The sequence below is a fragment of the Columba livia genome, chromosome 11 (genome assembly GCF_036013475.1).
Source record: "Columba livia isolate bColLiv1 breed racing homer chromosome 11, bColLiv1.pat.W.v2, whole genome shotgun sequence".
Taxonomy (NCBI): domain Eukaryota; kingdom Metazoa; phylum Chordata; class Aves; order Columbiformes; family Columbidae; genus Columba; species Columba livia.
The window spans coordinates 19,438,342-19,458,616 of NC_088612.1; the positions used below are offsets into that span (position 1 = coordinate 19,438,342).

Consider the following 20,275-nt stretch of genomic DNA (forward strand, 5'->3'; position numbering starts at 1 on the left):
ACACATGAGCGGGAGCTGTTTGTTTCCCATAGCCCTCTGTCTCTTGCTTTTCCTGCTGTTTATTTCTCGCCGACCTTAGGGAGATGCCCAGAGAGCACCCTGGGAAGGACAGGGTGTAGGAAACAATCACAGAGTGTCAGGGGCTGGAAGGGCCCTGGAAAGCTCATCCAGTGCAATCCCCCCATGGAGCAGGAACACCCAGATGAGGTTACACAGGAAGGTGTCCAGGCGGGTTGGAATGTCTGCACAGAAGGAGACTCCACAATCCCCTGGGCAGCCTGGGCCAGGCTCTGCCACCCTCACTGGGAACAAGTTTCTTCTCATATTCAAGTGGAACCTCTTGTGTTCCAGTTTGTACCCATTGCCCCTTGTCCTGTCACTGGTTGTCACCAGAAGAGCCTGGCTCCATCCTCCTGACACTCCCCCTTTATATACCTGTAAACATTAGTGAGGTCACCCCTCAGTCCAAGCTCCAGAGCCCCAGCTCCCTCAGCCTTCCCTCGTCTCTCAGCAAAACATGTTAACGATTTTGCAAGACTGGGTGTTCTACCTAAAGGCAGGCACATGGGATAGGCAAAAAGCCCCTGCTTATATCATGCTAATCCTGACTGTAAATTCCTTCCCGTTCCCCATTAATTGGGTACTTCAGATTTTACAGACCACCTGGCCCTGCCTCAGTTTACCGATCTCATTCATCCAATTCTAACAATCCCCTCCCCTTACAGATTTATTTAAAATATGGATTTCTGGCTCTTCGGTTACCCTTCCCCCTAGCTTAACTTTTTAAATATAGGACTCAGTTTGCATTCTGGAATTAGTTCGAAGAGACTGTGTTTTATATTAAGGATTCATAGTCTGATGTCTCTCAGTCCTTCCCCCTGGCTGGGGTCAGGCACCAGGTCCCCAGTTTTTCAAAACCAGCGTTCCTTCTTCAAGGGGGACGCCCCGCTGTCCCGGGTTTCTGCTCTGGACAATGAACGCGGCTCCTCTCAGACTCTGTCTGAATCCCGCAGGAAAACGTTCGCTCCTGGGCTGCGGAGCCTCCCGTGCTCGGCTGCCACCGGAGCTGCCCGCTGGCTCCTGGGGGGATCCCGGAGCAGCCCTGGGGCACTCTGCCCCCCACACACCGCGGGGCGGGCAGGGGTGGCCGGGGTTGGGGAACAGGCAGCGCCGCCGCCACGACACTCCTTCTGGGTCTCCTCCCGCCACCCCCGCACATGCGCAGCCAGCACCAATCAGCGCTGGGCAGGGCGGGCGCTGTTTCCCAGCGTGCCCTTCGGCTTCCTGGTCGCGGCGCCGTTGCTAGGTGACGGCGGGCGGAGGCTGCAGGCCGCGGCCAGGGCCCTGCGCTCAGCGGGGCTGCAGCTCAGGCCGGTGTCGCCCTCCCGACCTGCGGCCTGTCTCTGGTATAGAAACGTCGTTCGTTTACGTTTGGGATATCTCCGGGGTTCCTCGGTTCTGTTCTTTGCCTCAGCGGCCTTTTGAAGCCGTTTTCGGTGTAACTGCGGAGTTAAAGCTAATAAAATAACTAAGCGGGCCTCTAAACTGCTTCCTTTCCAAATCGACTCTTAACTGATTCCCCGGAGCTGCGTTTGGGTGAGAGGAAAGTGATCTAATTGTTATTTAATAATCATGAAGACGATGTTTTCCTTGCTGTGATGGCATTAACTTAATTTTAATTAGATATAGATAAACATGTAAAGTGTTGCAGTAGCGTTGAAATCACCTAGCCAGTATGCACGCTGGGTTTCTTTGCCTCTAATTACTCTTGCTAATCAGCAGCTGGAAGCTCCAGCTGAAGTCCTGCTCCTGCTCAGCAATTTCTAATAAACACACTGAGAAACCTCGGGGGCCCAAGTAATTTTCATCAAACTATGAGGACGTTGGTAACAAGCTGTACCGAATCCCAGAGTCATGTCTCTGCTAGAAACACACTTTTCAGATTTTTCTCACCCGATTTATTCCCCAGCAGAGAGTGCGAAGGGAGGCGAGCTCAGCTGGGGGTCGCGTGTCTTCTCAGCGATCAGTGGGAAAGGCGCATTTCTTGTTAATTCTGCACCATGTTCAACGTGTGAGAGCGTGCCTCTGTTTTGGGGGCCGTGGGCTGCACCAGAATGCTTTTGTGGCTCTCCCTGCATGCGTTTTACCCTTTTGTTTGCTGGTATCTGAGAAAAAATTGTAATTAAACAGGAGCAGTCGGCTGCTGCTGTGCTTGAAAACCTGCTGGTGCTTGAAAGCTTTGCAGAGCAGAGGCTGCGGCTTCATCCTCGGGCTGAATTACTCTGGGGCTGGTGTAGTCCAGGCTTAGATCTGTGCCCTCGGGGAGACGTCGGAGGCACCGTTAGCCACGGGTCTTTGGTTTTTCTTTGCTCGTAGAGTTTGCTGGGAACATGGAGCCCTTCTCTCCGCCAGAACCAGAGTTTCCTGCCAAAAAGAGCTCGTCTGCGCCGCAGGAGAAATACCGTGTCCTGGTGGGAGTGACTGGAAGCGTGGCTGCCCTGAAGCTGCCTCTCCTCGTCACCGAGTTGCTGAAAATCCCCAGGGTGAGTAAATTGATCGGTAGAAGTCTCGGGAAGTTGATGGTAATCCTGTTTCTCATTTTGCGGGAAAATCTAAAGTGAAAAGTTCCTTCTGGCTTTGAGCCCTTTAGTTTGACAGTGTGTTGTGGGATGGATACTCCTGATTAATACTTTTTTATTTATACTTTTTCCTATAATTTCATACTTCTTTATACTTAAGAGTTAGCTTTAAATCAGGTTTTAAGGGCAGCAACTGTTCCTGGCTGTTTCCATAAGCAGACATTTAAAGTCTGGAATATCAAAGCACTATCATTCAGCTCAGCTTGCCGCATTCTCTCAAAAATGACTGAATAGGTCCTGTCTTGTTGTTTTTTATGTTTTGTTTTTCTTTTGGACTACGTCCTGTCAGTCAAGTTCTCAGATCTGGCTACAGACACAGGTGGATGCTTTCTGGAATTTGAAATTTTTAATTAGGACCTTGCTGTTTTCCATAGGTGAGATGTGGAGTTGGCAAGTATGGATGCTGCTGTGTGACCAGCAAAGGGAAAACAGAGCTTGTTAAAAACAGAAATAGAAAATACAAACCGCTGTATGTGTCTGTGCCTTTTTTTTTTAACTACATTGTATTTTCTGGAGTAACACAGGTGTCCGGTAGAGGCCACTAGCAGAGAGGGAAATGTGCAGAGGTTTGCTGTAGAATAAAGTTAGAGAAGACTTTTAGCTTTTAAGAAACAAAGCGTCTGTTTTGGAGCAGAGGAGTGAAGGTGGCAGGAGCAGGAGCGTACACTTACATATCCAGATAGATTGGTTAGATTATTTAATGATTATTGCTTTGGATGATGTGGGAGGCGTTACCTGAGATCTATGAATGTATTAAACTAGAGTCAAAAGAGCTACAGACCCTGAGTAACTCTGAAGCCTCTGATGCTGATAACCAAGCTGGAAAGGGTACTGGAGATGCAGCAAGCTGTTAGGTACCAGTTCTGCCAGTTGGGCTGGCACTGCGGTTTGCAAAGAGGGGCCTCAGTTAATTTATTACTTGACCCGAAATGATTAGTGGGGCCAAAAGTCCTTGTCTGAAGTAAGAGGGCCAAAGAAAAAATGCTACCAAGGAAGGGGAGTGAGCGGAGCAGAGCCAGGGATCTTCTGTCTGCCTGTTGTCTCTTTTCCTTTGCTCTTCGTGCTCGGAATGTCCTTGACAGGTGACGGGAAGGATGGAAATGATCCGCTGCAGGAATCTGGGTCAGACATGTTCCTTCTCTCTGAGCGTTTGGTTGCTAATTAAGAACTGCAGAGGGCTGGACCTAAATTCTCTGTGAAGGCCCATAGGTTCTGTGACATCCATTGCAGGCTTTGTGGCCACCAGTTTTAAGCTCTAGTTGCATAAAAAGTGAAGGTAAAACATCCAGCCCAGGAGCTTTGGGTACTTAATTTACTAATTAAAATTATTTACTAATTTCTGGTGTGATTTCAAGGCCTGCTGAATCAGTTTAATTTTACCATTGAGTTTAAGTCTTGCTCAAGCCTATTGCATCAGCTTCCTTACTGATGGAGCAGAACTTGAACAAGCTGTCGGTGGAAGCAGGGCAGGAGCGCGGGAAGGCTTTGCTGCCAGAGGAGATGTGGTCAGAGGCTTGAAAGCAGAGTGGCTTGTTTTAATTGATGTTTTGACTACGATGAACAGCTTGCCGGTGTGATGTTGCCCTCATTAAACTTTAACATCTCCCTGAGGGTGGTAAGGGATGTGACTATGTCTTCTTGCCTTTTGTTTAACCTCTTTGAAGATCTAGGAAATTTATAGGGCAGCAGCGTATGCCTTTGGGGTTATTCCCCTCACACCTGGTGTTGTGGGGAGGCAGCACCCAAGGTCTTGTCAGGACACTGTGGGTAACTCTCCTGGTTGTGCCAGGCTTACGCACCTTGTCTCAGGCTGATTCCTGGGATTTTGAGATGGCCTGGTAGGAATTCAATGACAAAAATCAAATTGGCAGGATACCCTCAGCAGAAACAGCAATGACGGCAGAATCCTCTACCAGAGCCCAACAATATTGTGTGAACACAGGAGAGCAGTTGAGCAGTGAAGCTTTGTCTGGAGAATTGCCTGAAATGGTCCAAGTGAAAGAACGCCTAACTAGTCTAAACTGTCTCCAGAAAAGGAGTTTGAGTGTGGCTAGGCTGACTTCACTGTTTGAGCAGAGGTATAACCACAGGCAAACAAAAGGTGCGCCGGGTAAATAAAAAGAAAAAAAACCTGTGTAGGCTAAAGTGATCTTGAGAACACTGATCTCCTTCCAGCGTAGGTGGAGGGACTCGAAGGATTTACTCAGAACAAGGGATCCAGGAGCCCACCCCAGCAGAAAACCTTAGTTAGGGAGAATATTTAACCATCAGAGTTCTAACTAATGGAGTTTCTTGGGGGAGTGGTGGGATGACCACTGCTCAGAAGCCTTGAGCATATCCCTCTGGTATGTTAGAGCGTGTGGTGCGTTGGGTGCTGTACTCGATAGCCCACTATTCCATGTTCCTGAACTACCTTTAAACAATGGGAAGAAATAGCAGAGTGTCTTTTTGGGGTTTCTGTGTATCCTTTAGCCTTAGATATTTCTGGTCTAGATTTTGAATAATGATGCAATTGAAGTAGCAAGTTACAAAACATGTCATAAGGTTGATGGGGTTGGGTCACCTAAAAATCCTTGTATTGTTATGACTAACTGTAAAATAAGAATACCACTAACAATCGTTACTGATGAAAACTTTTGATGCAGACCTGGCCTACTCATACCATTTCAGAGAGCAGAACATGCCCCTTTAAACTACATACTGCTCTTTAAAATCCCCAAATAAATAGTATCTTTCACCTTAATACCTCCCCAAAGGCTGTGGCATAGCAGAGAGCAGCGTTAGCACCTTTGTGGGTGTTGCTGCTTGGCTCCAAACAGCTTCCTGTGAGGTGAATATGGAAAGAAGGTGGTTGGTTGCTGTGAGTATGATCTTCGCACTCGAAATTGCTAGAAACTCAGCTGTGATTCCAAACTAGGGTTGCTTGAAAAAGATCAGATATTTAGAAGAGACGAAGGACCAAATGTATAGTAGCAAATGCTGGCATCATGCGCAGCTATATTTTTCCCATTACTTTTTCTTCAGGAAATGGGAAAAATTGCCAAAGACCACGGTATGCTAAGGCGGGGATTTTCCCCTGCTCCCAGCTGTTATTCTAGTCACGTCAGGTGCAGATAACCAACTCTGCTCCATTCCCCGTCAGATATTAGATGGTGTCGGGGAGATAGGTTAACATGTTTTGTCACTTCAACCGCTGCTGTGGAAGATAGCTGCTTGGAGGTCAGAGGTTTTTGGCAGTCTGTTTTTTCAAGAGCGTGCAGACCAAGCACTTCATCAGTTTTGTTCCTCAGGCCTCAGTTTTCTGGTGGGAAGGAGATGTTGGTGAGGCTGGTTTCTCCCCATCTCTCTGTTGGGCTGCTAGAACCATGCAGTGGGTTGTGCTGTCAGCTTCGTGAAGGAGCAGACAGTGGTTGAAGGTGGCCAATAACAAGGAAAATGGGAAACTTCTCTCCCCTTTCCCACTTGTTCAGATTCCTGCAGGAGGGAATGAAAGGATCTCACATCATAGGGCATCGTAGCACCTCTGAAACATCCAATGGAGATGATCGGGCTTCACCAGGATACACAATATAACTGAAGGTTCCACTGGCTTTCACTAAGGCAGGCAAGTTTATTTAAGGTTCCGGAGAGAATCTTCGTATACTTTCACCCAGTCTCTCCTGCTGTTGGAGGAGCCACTGGGCTGCTGGTTTGATGGTTGGCACAGTGCTGCCTCTTGGCTCCGAGTGCGGGAAGGGCGATCCTGCCGATGCTGTCCAGGCATGCCGCCCCTCGGCGCTCCTCTGCGCTGCGGCAAAGGGAATCCACGGAGCAGGGTGCTCGCTGGCTACTTTTGGTGGGTGTGTTTGGAGATTAAAGGGCATCTTTCACAGAGCTTTGGTCTGCTGCCTCTCACTGTCTCTTTGAAGTTCGGTGCAGAACTGCGTCTCATTCTGACCTTCCCTGTCCTCTCCGCTGTCCCTGCTGTGAACTGGCCATGTGAACGTGTTTGGCAGGTGGTGGCTTAATCACCTGCCCATTTTAGGGTGACATGAAATGAGTCATTGGCTGCTGTGAACACCTGCAGTGGCCTGACCTTTCAACTGTGAAGGTCCTCTGAGAATCTACATAGCTTTCGAAATTTTTGTTGCGCTAGCCCTCTGCCTCTACCCAGCTTTACAGGATTGTCCTCAACTCTAACCATTGCTCTGTCTTTTCTGATTAGCTCGAAGTGAAGGTGGTCACTACTGAGAGAGCAAAGCATTTCTACAAAGCCGAGGAGATTCCTGTCACCCTCTACAGTGACGAAGATGAGTGGCGGGTGAGTTGTTCATCCTTTGGAGACTGCAAGGGCTTCTGTCCTGTCCCCACTAGCTACGTGTTTTGTAATTCAAGTAGTTTTATTATGCATTCATGCCTCCTGCTTCCAGAAGGCCAGCGGGTCATGCTTCAGAAAAAAAAAGGCAGGCTCTCTGGGAGATTCACGTAGAGGAACAGAAGCGTTCCTCTAGGTTTCTTTGCAGGAGACCACATTTATTTATTTTTTAATCCTGGGCCAAGACTCGCTTCTTTGTTCTGGTAACGTATGCTTTAGGATACGGCTTTCAAAGAGCGTGGTTCCAACCGTGCTGCAAACAAGGAAGAAAAGAAAGGCTGCCCTGGCTGCACAGCAGGATTTTGTCCATCCCCAGCAGACTTGCAGCAGGCAGTGAGGGTAGAAGTGGTCTCTCACCACGCTGGGCTCCGCCGCTATCCGCGGCTCTGAGAGAAGAATCAGGAAATGTCACGAAAAGCCACTGCAGAGTCGTGGTGAGGATGTTGGGTGCTTGTCATGAGTCACACTTGTCACCAAGTCAACAGCTTAATTCTGCTTAGCACGACGTATTCTGAAACTACGGACATCGCTGACGTTCACAAAACTACCCACACTGCTTTAAAGCACAGCCTGGTGTCTGACGGGGGTTTTTTGTGCCGGTGTCGCGGGGCAGAGGAAGGCCAGTACCTGGAGATGTTGTGCACCATTGTGATGGGTGGCTGGAAATTAGAAAGGTTCTCTTGGTGGAAGGGGTGTTTGCCTCAGAGGTGTCTGTGTCTGTGCTCTTGTGTCCACATGAAAGAGCCGTTCCAGCAAGGGATAGCTCAGTTGTCAGGGCTGTGAATTATTTTTTCCCTTGATTACAGTCTTGCTGACATGCTTTCAGAGTCCCTGGGTATGAAGAGGTTCATTGTATAAACATCAACATTTATTTTTCTATACATTTTGTGCCTACTTCACTGTACCAATCTGAGAACAAGGTGATCTACTCTTTACCACTACTCTTACCAATCCACTCACACATGAGCATCACTTTTATGAGGAGAGAGACATGCTAGTGGCAATGGCCAGGAAGCTTTCTGGCTGGTCTGGGAGACTGCTGGAGATCTACTGGGTCTCCAGCCACTTAATTCTGAGGAACCCTCTGTGGGGTGCTGGAAGAGGAGCAGGTTGGGATTTGAGGACTGCTGGCACGCTGGAAAGCAGGTGTGAAGCCCTTATAACACGCCGTTCTGACAGAGGGTGGGGAAATAAGCCCGCACAGCATTTGTTTGCGAGATATTTTCCTCTGAAGATAAAACTACAGTTTTCAGTGCTTCTAGAAAAAAATAGAAGCGAGTGGAGGAGCTGGGAAAGGTGTCAGGAACCAGCAGCTTTCCGGATGCTGTCTTTTTGTTGTGGTTTCCAGTGACTCAGAGAAGGAACAGTTTGTGGCCTTGGTGCACCTCTTGCTGGCCTGTGGTTGTGTGTGTCCTCTGAGGATTAAGCACCTGATGCTGTTTGCTGTTTCTCTTGACATTTTCCAAGTTAACTGTGCTCTTAAGAAAAGACCAGGGTTCCCTTGAGCATCTTAGAGCTCCACTGAAAATAGAAATATTCACTTAAGAGCCAAGAGAAGACCCCAGTTGGCTAAACCTCATCCAGCCCAGAAAAAGCCAACAGGACTGTTCCCTACTGTAGTTACGAGGGTTTACTTTGCTGCTGAGGAGTGTCCCTCCTAATTGGAAGTGGTTTTGCAGTTAGGGGTCTATACCTCGTTAAAAGGCAGAGAACAGCTTCACTTCAAAGAAATGTGAAGTTTCTAAATCCCATGAGTTCCTCAGGAAACGTGACCACTGGTTTGGTCCTGTCTCGTTTCATTTGGCTGACAGGATGGAGCTCGTTTCCCTGCTGAGATATTCTACGTGTTGAGGGAGCGCTTATGAACAATTCTGAAGCTGGGGGATGATAAGAATGGGGAAAGATCTTTCCTGTGAGTTGAAGTCTGTGCTTGGTGGATATGTGAATTGTCTCTGTGGGGAAAGGATACCCTTTGTGGACAGCATATCGGTGCTGTCCGTTAGCTGCGCTTCCTAAACACGCAGATTTCTCTGGAGAAGGGGGAAAATCAGAAAAGTGAGCACTGTGGCTGCAGTCCCTGGTTCCCCTCGCTCTCAGATCTTGCTTGATGGGAGTGTAATTCTTTCCCCTGCGGTTTATATGGTGGTTACTAATGAGGGATTGATAAAGTTCCCGTTGTTCACAGTGTGCATTGCGAGGGTTCACTAATCCGCATCTGCTCTCACCCCCAGCTGTGGAACGGCCGTTCGGACCCAGTCCTGCACATCGAGCTCAGACGGTGGGCTGACCTTATGCTGGTGGCACCTCTTGATGCAAATACGCTGGCAAAGCTGGCGAACGGCATCTGTGACAACCTGTTGGTGAGTAACCGGAGAGTTCTCTCACCTCCCAGTGTCAGACTGTCTGACCTTTCTTTCATGGAAACTCTTGTGCTTCTGCAGCATCGAGAACATTCAGATTTGCACATTCTGCTCCCACTTCATACGCTTCTGTCTCTCTTCCTCTGGTATGGTCCCCTACTCCTTCTCAATCAGTTTTTCTTTCCTTCCCCGACCTACAGCCCTTTCCACTCCTCAGCTCCGTCACTCTCTCCCATTATTTCCTAGTCTCCGCTTTGTTCTTTTCCTGCTTTTTCTGACGGGTGCTATTTCTCTCTTTCTACCTCCCCTCTCTCTGTCATGCATGTGCACACACACACACGTGCGCATACACACTCGCACTCACTTTTGAGTTCCTCTCTGCATTTTTTAGATGTAATCTGGAAAGACACCTGTGAGATCAGATAATATTGTTTACTTCCTGCTACCTCACCTCCGCCCTCACCTCGCTGCATAGCACAGAAATTCAAACATGCTCACACTTACTTACTTTCCAGTTTCAGTTATGGGGGATTTTGCTTGTTCAGGCTTGTTTTTCTGGTATTAAAACTGCTCTGGCTCAAAGGCTGATCAGAAAGGGTACTAAAAGAGAATGTGCTTCTCTGTTGGGTGATGGGGACCTTCAGTGCGGCTGAATGCTTTGTGTCCAGCTATTAAGTCTTCATTAGAAGTCATAAGTATTAACTACTCAAAAGATCTGCCAGGAAGCTGCAGATCTGCAAGTGTTTCTGTGGTGCATCACCCTTCTGTAATGCAGAGAGGCTAGAACTGGGAAGGGAGGCAAATGGGTGAACAAAATACACCCAGAGCAACAGCATCAGTGAGAAGCCAGAAGGAGCTGTGAGGGCAACAAGCAATGTCTTGTCCATCTGGGTCCCCTTGGTCCCATAGATGTGTGATGGTGGTAGCAGAGGGAGGAGTTCAGGAAGGATGTTAGGAACACATGGCTTCACACAAAATCCTGCCGGTCTTTTTGGTGAGCCATGTTGAGGGAAGAGCTCCAGCCAAGGAAAACAAGCGCTGGAGGTGCTGGTTGGCAAGTTAGAACAAATGCTAGCACACTTCCCAGTGCCGGGAAGGGTTCAGATCACAGGACATGAAAAAAGATGGGCAGAGTTCTCATAAATACTGTGTGGTCTGAGCAGAGACCCTGCACCAGGGACAGTTGCAACCTGAGAAGCTCCCTTTGCATGATTTAAATACTACTGGGCCTGGGGAAACTGATGGGCTTTGCACTAAGAGCAACCAATGTTTTTCTTTTGAAGGAGATGAGGTAACACTGAGTGATCTGGAACCTCTGATACCCTGTAGCTTGCAGGAGCTGCCAAGTGGTTCGTGGTCTGCCAGCATCTTCTGCAGCAGCCCAGATGTGTTCACGTTATCCTCTGTTGGGAGCCTGGAAGCAGCAGTACTTCCTTTGTGAGCAGTTACGGATCCAGTTGGCGTATCATTTAAAAAAAGACTCACTTGCCAGCTTCTTCTGTTTAGCTCTACAACTGGCTTATCTGAAGCATTGCCTGAGGCCTTCTTTATAGCTGATATGTTCTGTGGCCACCCCTCAGTTGCTCTCGCTCTCCCACGTGGGCTAGCAGTTTGCACGTGGTGTATTCCAGCTTGGCTTGCTCCAGTGATGGCCCCAAGCCGGAGTAGGATGGGATCTATCCTCTTTGTAGCCTCCCTCCTCATTCTTGCCCATCACAGATGAGCTGTGCTGGAATATAATACAAGGCAGATCCGCAGGGCTGCTATTAATTTGTATTATATTCCAGCTGCACTGACAGATTGAGGCTTTTGGCTGACACGCGGGCTGGGAAAGCACTTCCGTGCAGCAAAGTGATGAGAAGGAATGAGGAGAGACAGCCCGTCCCAAAGCTAAACCTCTTGGCTTCTCTTGCAGACTTGTGTCATCCGCGCCTGGGATCTGAGCAAACCTCTGCTCTTCTGCCCAGCCATGAACACGGCCATGTGGGAACATCCCCTCACAGCTCAGCAGGTGGAGCAGCTGAAAGGCTTTGGCTACACAGAGATCCCCTGCGTGGTGAAGAAACTGGTGTGTGGAGATGAAGGTCAGTCCTTTTGTCCTTTTGCACATTTTCTGACTGTTTTCCTGCACGAGTGCTGCTCTTCTCCTGAAGGAACGTGCGTTCTTTCGCCATGTGGTCTTCAAGATGTTGGACTGCAGGGAGCAGGGTCTCACTGCCAGGGTTTGTAGAAACAACCTGAAGCTTTGCCTTGTGCTAGCTGCTATCTATTATTCTTGTTCATTCATTTCTACGCAGTCTTAAGAGACCGTGCAAGCCAGGCTTTCAAACGAGACGTTAGATAGGCCTGATATTTAAAAGGAATGCTCTTTCAGGAAGAGAGGAGATCAAAGAAAAGGCAGGCTTTGCGGTAAGCGTTATCAGCCTGGGATTTGGGTGTCCTTACCTTGCCCTCTGCTGTGACTGGGGGCTGTTTGCATCATGCCTCAGTTCCTCATGCCTGCTCATGGGGATAATATCTTAGACCCGAGAGCAGGCAGTGAGAAAAAGGGCTTTGCAGACATGGCTGAGCGTGTAGCTGGATGTGCATTTAACATTTGTTGTTGTTTGTTGCCTGGGTTACTTTTCAGCTTCTCAATGGAGTTCTGATTTGGGGTTTTGACATCAGACTTGCCTGTGAAGTGAAGGAGGGGGGTAGAGAAAGTTGTCATGCTCAGTTTAACTTGCAGTGCTAAGAAGTACTACTAAAATGGACTCATTCATATTTTAAGAGCTGCTTTAACCGGAGGTATTTTGACTTTTGGGATGTTTTGAGAAGGTTTTTTCTACAAGGAATTTGATCGAATGGATTTGCTTTTTGTCAAAATTTTCCTAGATAAATTGTCAAATGTCCCCCAGTTCTGGCCATAACAGTAAATGTGCTATTACCTTCACACTTTTGTTGAACAACCCCAACTCTAGCAGGATTTTAACTGCTCTGTCAGGTAGTTCAATGCACAGCCTGTAGTGAAGACAAGATGTTAAAATATTCTTGATGGTTAAATTCTAGGGCTGGCTCAGTTTCTGAATTCTTAGGAAGATGCAGTGCTCCTGGAGAATGTTTTTTTTGGAGCTGAAGACCAAGAAATATTTACAGTTAGGTAAGTGTAGTCAAGTAACTCAGGCATCAGTTGAAATATCCCGAACAATTATGCGTCAGCTGGGATTTTAGACCTGATTATATCAAATTTCTTATGTACTTGTAATAATGTTAAGGGAAAACGCCCAAAAGAGGTCATTCTGCACAGACATCTTGGCAGAAGTGGAAAAGCCATCTGGCATAGCTTTTTTTTATCCTTTATTTTGTTCCCTTCATCTTTTTTAGTCCATATCTAGGATCATTATTGCTGCAGTGAGCAGCTGAGTTGCCTCCTCATGGGTCATGCACTTATTCCTTCAGGTTCATGCACCTGCGGCAGAGCTGTGGTGTTGTCATCCCCGTTTCACAGACGGGGATCTAGGCTGCGAAAGGGCCACATGAGTTGACTCACCAGCATGGATGGATGTCGAGTTGGATGGTGAACGCGATTTCCACCTTCTGCTGCTCTGCCCTGCGCTGCCCTGCCCCTCTCCTGGGGGCTGCTGCCCTTGTGACAGGGGGGTGTGAGCCGCGTGAGGCAGCACGTGAATTGCTGTGGTTTGCAGCTCAAAGTGGCAAAGTAAACTGGTGTTTATTGGGAGTGACCTCATTCCGCCGCCGGTTATTTGGGAGCTGTTTCAGGTATGCTTCAGTTGTCTCTACTGTGAGAATAAGCTCCTGAAGGAGTGTGTAGAAGGATGGTATAGACAGCTGGGGCAGCCGTAGCCATGTCTGACTCGACTCCGCTTGTGTTTGTGAGTCAACTCACAACAAGATTTTCCTGTTGGCAAGCTCCAGGACTTTCCTGGTGGTAGGTAGGAAAATCATGGCAAAGCATCCCTGTGTTATCAACGCTGTTTGCAGCACAAATCCAAAACACAGTCCCACACCAGCTACTGGGAAGAAAATTATCCCAGCCAAAACCAGCACAACAGTAGTGGACTCCACGTCTCTGAAGACACAAGATGGTTTCCACCATGGACTTTTTTCCACTCTTCCTCTCTTTTTTCAGGCCTTTCATCTCAAAGCCTCCTCTTCCACACTAATTTCAGTTTTGCGGGTTTCATCCACAAAGGAGTTTGCCCAGTGGGTAGCAAAGCTCACGCATCTGGTGCAGAAGAAAGGAGATTCAGTTTGCATCAGTTTTGTCTGTTGATACTGTGGTTTATCTTGCTGTATAAGACGTTCATCTTCATCCACTCGTGTGGCTGGTGTCACCTGAAATGGGCCAGATCCTGACTGCCACCGAATTTCTGCATTACAAGCTTTACCTGGTTTATTTTTCTTCTATAGTAAATGGGTGGGTTTTAGACATAGAGTCCAGCTAAAAGTGAGTTACAATAACAAATTAAATCAAGTCGCCATTCAAAATGTTTCCTTGATTGGATAGTTAAGTGTAACTTGCTGGCTATTGGCCTTGATAATGTCCATGTTGAGAGGTTAATGGGCCTGTAGCAATTTGCTTTTGCAAAAACGTTTCCAGACTGCTGGTATCTTCATCATCCTTGGCTGGATTTCTAGAGCCTGGAAGATTCTACCTGTAGGCATGAGCTGTGCTTTAAGACAAGTTGCTTACAAGATTTTGCTTTGCTAAACCTAAAAAATCCAGCTGTGAATTGCCAAAGATGTTGAGCAAGTGGGAGAGAAAAGCTTTTACATTATGTTGTCCAGCACTCGATCTTCTCCAAGAATTCCTTCCAAGATTCAAATGGGTGCAAATCCAGAACAGCTTTTCTAACGTGGGCCTAACTGCAAAGTCATGGGAATGGTAGGAATTTGGCAAATCTTTTCTATAGGCAAAGACTATTTCAAAAAGATACTGAACACGGACAATGTTTACCCAGGAGAAAGGAGGTGAAATAGGGTATTTTGGGGCACTTTTACCCCCTTGTGCCCAGGTCAGTGTGAGCTGAGACAGCGGCTCCCTGTGCGGCCATGGGTTATGTGCAGACACCTCTGGGGATGATTCAGAACATAAGGTGCTTATTAAGGTCATGAGTTGCCTTTGAAGGTTTCCTGCCTCTCTCCATTGACTGAGGAGCTTGTGCTTCTGCTTAGACTTCTGAATTAGGAGCCAGACTAAGTCAGCACGAATACTCTTTTCGTTCTCCTCCCCGATCGCATTCAACCACACCACAAAACCCCTGCAGAACCAGCTGGACCGAGCAGATCCTCTGTCCCCCACAGTTACTTTCTGTTGGGCGAGTCACAAGGAAACACGTGGGGAGATAGTCGCTGAGCTCTGCTGTGCCATACCACCATTGTACATTTAATTTTCCACAGTATTGCGGTGTGTGGAGAAGCGAAGAGGTGGGGTAGGAGAAGCACGTGCCTTGTGCTGTGGATTTCACCGTGTGGTTTTGCTCTCGCTATGTAGGTCGAGGTGCCATGGCAGAAGTGGGGACCATTGTGGAGAGCGTGAAAAAGATCCTTGGAGAACGGGACTTGCCAGCGCAGAACTAATGGTTTGGCGTGTAAATTGTATTTGTGTGCCTCCCTGATGATTTGAAGATAAACCCAACAGGAAGCTGAGTCGAGACGGCGCGCAGACCCGTCGTGTGCTCTTCAACCGAAGGAGTGAAACGGTCGTCTTCCAGCTGGTGCCAAACTTGAAATGTGGTACATCACTGCAGGCTTACAGAAACCAAAGCCAAGAACACGTTTCTTTAGTGTGGGGAAACTCTGTGGTGTCTTGTAGAGAGGGAGTAACGTTCCCCCAGGCCACTCGGCCGCAGGTATTTCACATGTGCTCGTCTCTGAGGAGGCTGCAGAAAGAGCTGCCAATGGATTTCTGCTCCTGTGGTTCCCTCGAGGGATGCTAGAGAGGTGAGAGCTGTGCAAGTCATGGTGATGGGGATTATGCCAGCCCTTTCCAGCCTGTCGGCTCCAGAGCTGCCTGGCTTCACCTTTCCAGCAGGAGTCACTGTCCAAAAAGCATTTTCCCTTCAGGAACTTAATAAAAAAACCGCTTTTAATTCCATCTCTGAAGAATTGCCTCTTGTAGCTGCTCTGGGGGGAAGCTGTGCCTGACATAATTGTTAAATCATTGTGTCTGCAAGCTCATTTTCTCAGAAATGGGGAAAAAAATGGCTAAAAGCAGCTTAGCCTTTGCGCTTTTGTGTCTGTTGACTTGGATAGGGATGCAGAATGTCAACTGTGACCCAAACCAACACCTGCCTGTCTGGGTGTTCCCGTCAGGAAATTAGCAGGCTGGGCCCTCAAGGGAAAGCCAGGGTGGGTGTTTCCCAAGGGAGCGAAGTCAAACTTTGCTGATGACGGTCCTTTTTGGCTTGAAAATTAACTGACTGGCATGAAAAAATTGGGAAATCCTGTGACCTCCTGGGCCAGATCAGCTGGGGATTTCCCAGTCCAGCCTTTCCTTGGAAACATGATCCCACTCTGGGGGGGAATGGGAGCGAACTGGGACTGTGGAACACGTCGCTATAGCAGAGCACAAAGAAAGTTTCTTTTTAACTAGACCCAGGCAAATTTAAGGCCTTCAGTACAGAACGTGCATCTCGCCTATGGGGGCAACCTTCAGACTTCTGTGCACTAGGTAATAGGTTATCGGGGTGTGTTTGCTTTCCTTATCCATTCCACACAAATAAAAGCCTCTGAACTTTCACATTTTTGGCTCTTTCACCAACAGAGAGCCGGGGATTCAAAGCTTCTGGGGATCGAGTCAGAAGGAGCCTTGTGGGAGCAGAGCTCATGGCTCTCACAAAGGGTGGTGGTACCGTGGTCATGAACTTTGCATTTTCCTGGTGTTTGTTCATGTTCTCAGTGTGGTGAAAGCTTTTCCCTTATCAGAAGATCTTCCTGGAGGCTGATTGAAGGCAGCAGAAGAAATGCGTTTTGGTTTCTGTGAGTTTTGTAGTGAAAGTTGCTTCTCCTCACAGAGAAATAGGTGTTCCATTAGTTGCAACCATAACTCGACCTTGGGCTCCTCTTTGGCTCTGCTGGCGGTCTCTCACGTGGCCGCGGTTGCTTATCCTTCCTCCTTGTCCATGACTTGGCAATGCAGAAAAATCTGACAAGCTCTTCATACCAAGTCCTCGATAAGAGCGTTCATCTGTTACAAATCTGGTTCGCTGGCTCCAGAAATGTTGGCAGGCATCGTCTGGCTTCTCCTGGAACTGTAGAGCGGGCAAGAGAAGTGGACGGCACACGCTGCGAAGCCCAAGGTCTGATAACTCAGTGGAAAGAGGTAACGTGGCCTTTCTGTTTTGAGAATTTACGCCAGGTCGCCTGATAGCGCACAGATCTGGTGTTGGCGATCGTGGCACCAGTCTCTGCTAAGAAGTGAGATTTGCCTCTCAGCCTCGTTGAGAGGCTTAAGTTAAGGCTTGCAAAGAACTTACAGATCCTGGAATAAAGGGAGTTAATTATTTGTCCTGCAAATATGTAGAAAGGTCTGGCTGAGTAGAGCCTGAGGGAATGAGGAGCACTTCACAGTGGCCGAAAAACCCACATAACTCCTCCGTGGAGAACACGGCTCCCTGTCTGTCTCATCACTGCTGCAGAAACATGCACTAATTGTGCCGCTAGACGATCCTCGGCGTAATTGCTGCGATTTCTGATTGGCAGCAGGTCATGATAGTGTTCCAGGTTGGGATAAACCCATGCCCAAACTGCCTTGCTTTCAGGGCAAAGAGAAGAAACAGCTGAATGCCTTTGGGGAGGCAGAGGGGTGAAACAAGAGCAGCTGCCAGCCCCGGTGTGGGAAACTGGCAGGAAAAGAAGCCCCGTCCGACATGCCGACATCTCTATCCCTCGCTGTCTGTGCTTCAGGTTCGTGCAGGAGGCTTTTGCTTTTCCTTCAGCTCTTCTTTTTAAGCCGCAAGCTGATTTTTTTTATTTTGCTTTCCCAGGAAAGTCTCCGATGACCGAGGCAGCATCCCCATGAAACCTGCTGCGTTGCGATTTCATTCACGCCTAAAACTGTTTCTCTCAGCACTGACTGGGGAGCGATCAACAGCCGGGACAAAAGCTCAGCGAAGGCAGCACGTCTCCTCCTCGCCTGGCCTCGGGTGTGACTCTGAGCATCCATTTCTCCAGCTGCTTCTCCCCCATCCCAAACATGATGTGATCTCTTTGCTGCTTGCCTTCCCGAGGTCGAGGAGGAGGAGGGAGATGCCGTGGTGATGCTTTGTGTCCGGATGCTCCTGGCTCCAAGCGTGGTGCTTTGGGCAGGAGTCAGCTCCCCGGATCTCCGGTCCCTCCGCTGTCACTCGGGATGGGATGCGCATCATCCCACGTCCCTGTCCCATCCCACACCTTTGTCCTGCGAGCCTGCAGGAGCAAAGGCACCTGAACAGATGGCGGAAAAAGTCTGGTTTAAAAATAAAAAAAGTGTGACAAAACCTCCCCACTTTTAGACCTTCAGCGGTCACGTCTCCGTGCTGCTCCTGGTTTCGAGAGCCAGCGTGCAGCGGCTTCGCACCCGGGGCTCCGGATTTGACACCCGCCTGCAGCGAGGCGGGGATGCCGCCTGCTTCGGATCTTCGAAAGCGCAGGGTGGCAGGAAGCGTTTTTTACCTCCCCGACCGCAGCGGGGCCGGGTGCTGGGAGAGGGCGGCGGCTGACAAGGGGTGACAAGTCGGTGGTGACAAGTGAGAAGGTGGGGGTGCTGGTACAGGTGGGCTCTCCCTGCTCGGACAGAATTTAAAAGCCCCAAATAAAGCCCTGAGAAGTGAATCCTGCTTCTGTGAGGTTTACACAGTGATTGCAAGACTGGTTATGGATTATTTAGAGATTGCAGGACTCTGGCAGTGTGGGATTGCTGTTAGGCTATTGCAAAGCTGGACCTTGGATGAGCCTGGCAAAGTCTTGCCCTGCTCCTTGTCCTCAGCCTAACGACTCGCTACCTCTCTCTGGGTAATGGGCAAGGACTTTTTTAGCGGCAAAGGGAGGTGGTTTCTAGGTCTCAGGCTCCAAATTGCTGCAAAGGAAGTGCTGATCCACCTATTTGTAACTGGCTGTGTCACAGACAGCTTTGGGGTTCATCCTGTGTCCCACCCAAAGCCGCCCTGCTATGAGTGAGCACCGGGCATGGGAAAGAGGTCACTATAAAATCGTATTTCTTTGATTTTAACCTGCCCGTTGACGAGCTGGGGCCTTTCCAGAGCCTTGCAGTTTTGCTTTCCATCAGTTTTTCTGCCTCTCGAGCCGCCCTGGCCTGTGATAAGGCCAGTGCCAAAGGACCCAGCACCACTCGGCACAGACTCCTTGGCACCAGCTGCGCTGATAGTTTGGCTTTGGTGGTGACAACCTTGCAATTTAAACTTGCAGGTGCAGTGTTCTTGCCCTGGCCAGCAACCTCGGTGAATAGTTTAAAAATTGTTTCCAGGAGTAATTGAGCTTAATTAGAAGGTTGAATTTCCCCAAGGCTGTGCTGCTCGGGGTTTCTGTACTTGTCAGAGTCATGCAGGGGCTGAAGATGCTCAGAGATGCAGGGAGGCGGCGGAGAAATAATCCCGTGAGGGCAGTTGTGCCCTGCTGGGTCTCACCCTGTTTGGGATCTTGTTCGGGGATGTTATGTTGTCTGTCACATGGACGCTGGGATTTATTTCTCTCCTGCCTGTGTAATGGAAATCCTGGTTTTGACGTTGTACCTCGCTTTTCTGTCTCTCTGGGAAGAAAAGGGAGGATAAAGGGGGCAGGCCTGGCAGGAAGGCTTCATGCTGGCCGGGGAGATGAAAAATAAAGGTGACTTTTAGGCATGTAGTCATCGCAGGTAGGATAAGATTGCTCTGCTCCTGACCGCAGGCCCCTGGGTTCTCTGGAGGGAGCACAGCGAGATGGGCTCTGCGGAAATCCAGCTCCATCAACGCGACTGCAAAGAGACCCCAGTCTGAATGCTGGGAGAGCCCAGTGCGCTCCGAGCCCCCAACACATCACCGACAGCCGGTGCCAGCCCCATACGGGGCCTGAGCATCCCTGGGACCGGATAAACCCCGGCACCGGCTCTGCCCGTGGCAGAGGCAGCCAAAAAACACCCCCCGCCTCCTGCCTCCAGCACCGCTGGCACGGCGGGCGAGCGTGCCGGGGCAGGTAGCGTGCCGCCTCGTCTTCCCACCGCCCAGACAAGGGAAAGCAGAATTCCTGGCCTTGGGGGCACCAAGCACAGCGATAAAAGCTTTATAAAAGGGATTTCTTTTTTGCACGGCTGGAAGAGCCATTCCCCAGGAGAGCCATACCCCCAGAGCGGCCCGAACCCCCGTGCTTGGCTCTGCTTTCAGTCTCGCTTGATTTACACGGCTTGCTTGGGTTGTTTATGGCTTTGGAGAAATATGATTCAGGAACTCAGGCGTGATAAGGATGGGGGAAGAAAGAAAAGCCACGTCAACCCAAAGGAATGTGGCCGGTAGAGAGCCCAGCCTGTGGCTGGCAGAAGCCCCAGGATGGGGGATCGGGCGTAAAAGGGGACAAAATGGGAACATGTGCCCAAAAAAATAGCTGGAAACGACCTATCGCTGCTGCAGGAGACCACAGCTCGCTTTGCCTGGGCTCAGGTCCCCCAAATCTGCTGCAGTCAAGGCTTCCTTCAGTGGTGGTGGTGGGGAAAGCCCTGGCCTGAAATGGGGACATTATTCACTGCAGCATTTTGCATTTATGTTAAATTACTTTTAAACATAAGGATTTTCACAGCAAGGGCAATAACTCCCGCCGTGCGGGCAGGGTGAGGGCAGGGCGCAGGCAGCATGCGGGCAGGGTATGGCCCTCAGCGAGGCTGCGGCAGCCGCAGCCTCCAGTCAATGAACCCTGCCGGTTGCTCCAGCAGAAAGTCAATATTGACCCTTCGC

At 49.2% G+C, this 20,275-nt stretch overlaps 1 protein-coding gene across 4 annotated transcripts; it reads left to right on the forward strand.

Annotated features, from left to right (window-relative positions):
- Nucleotides 1–105: 105 nt before the first annotated feature.
- On the forward strand, nucleotides 106–16,095 carry PPCDC (phosphopantothenoylcysteine decarboxylase). 4 transcript variants are annotated; one of them, XR_010475473.1, is made up of 8 exons: nucleotides 106–1,406; nucleotides 2,377–2,543; nucleotides 6,844–6,939; nucleotides 9,225–9,353; nucleotides 11,269–11,437; nucleotides 12,402–12,492; nucleotides 12,792–13,112; nucleotides 14,848–16,095. XR_010475473.1 is itself a non-coding variant. In XM_065077061.1 (6 exons), exons 2-6 carry the CDS (start codon nucleotides 2,391–2,393, stop codon nucleotides 14,931–14,933), a joined length of 633 nt encoding a protein of 210 aa, XP_064933133.1. In that variant the 5' UTR covers nucleotides 106–1,406; nucleotides 2,377–2,390; the 3' UTR covers nucleotides 14,934–16,095. The 4 variants fall into 4 exon arrangements, 2 of the variants coding, with proteins under 2 accessions (XP_064933133.1, XP_064933134.1); XR_010475472.1 differs by lacking the exon at nucleotides 12,792–13,112; XM_065077061.1 differs by lacking the exons at nucleotides 12,402–12,492; nucleotides 12,792–13,112.
- Nucleotides 16,096–20,275: the final 4,180 nt, after the last annotated feature.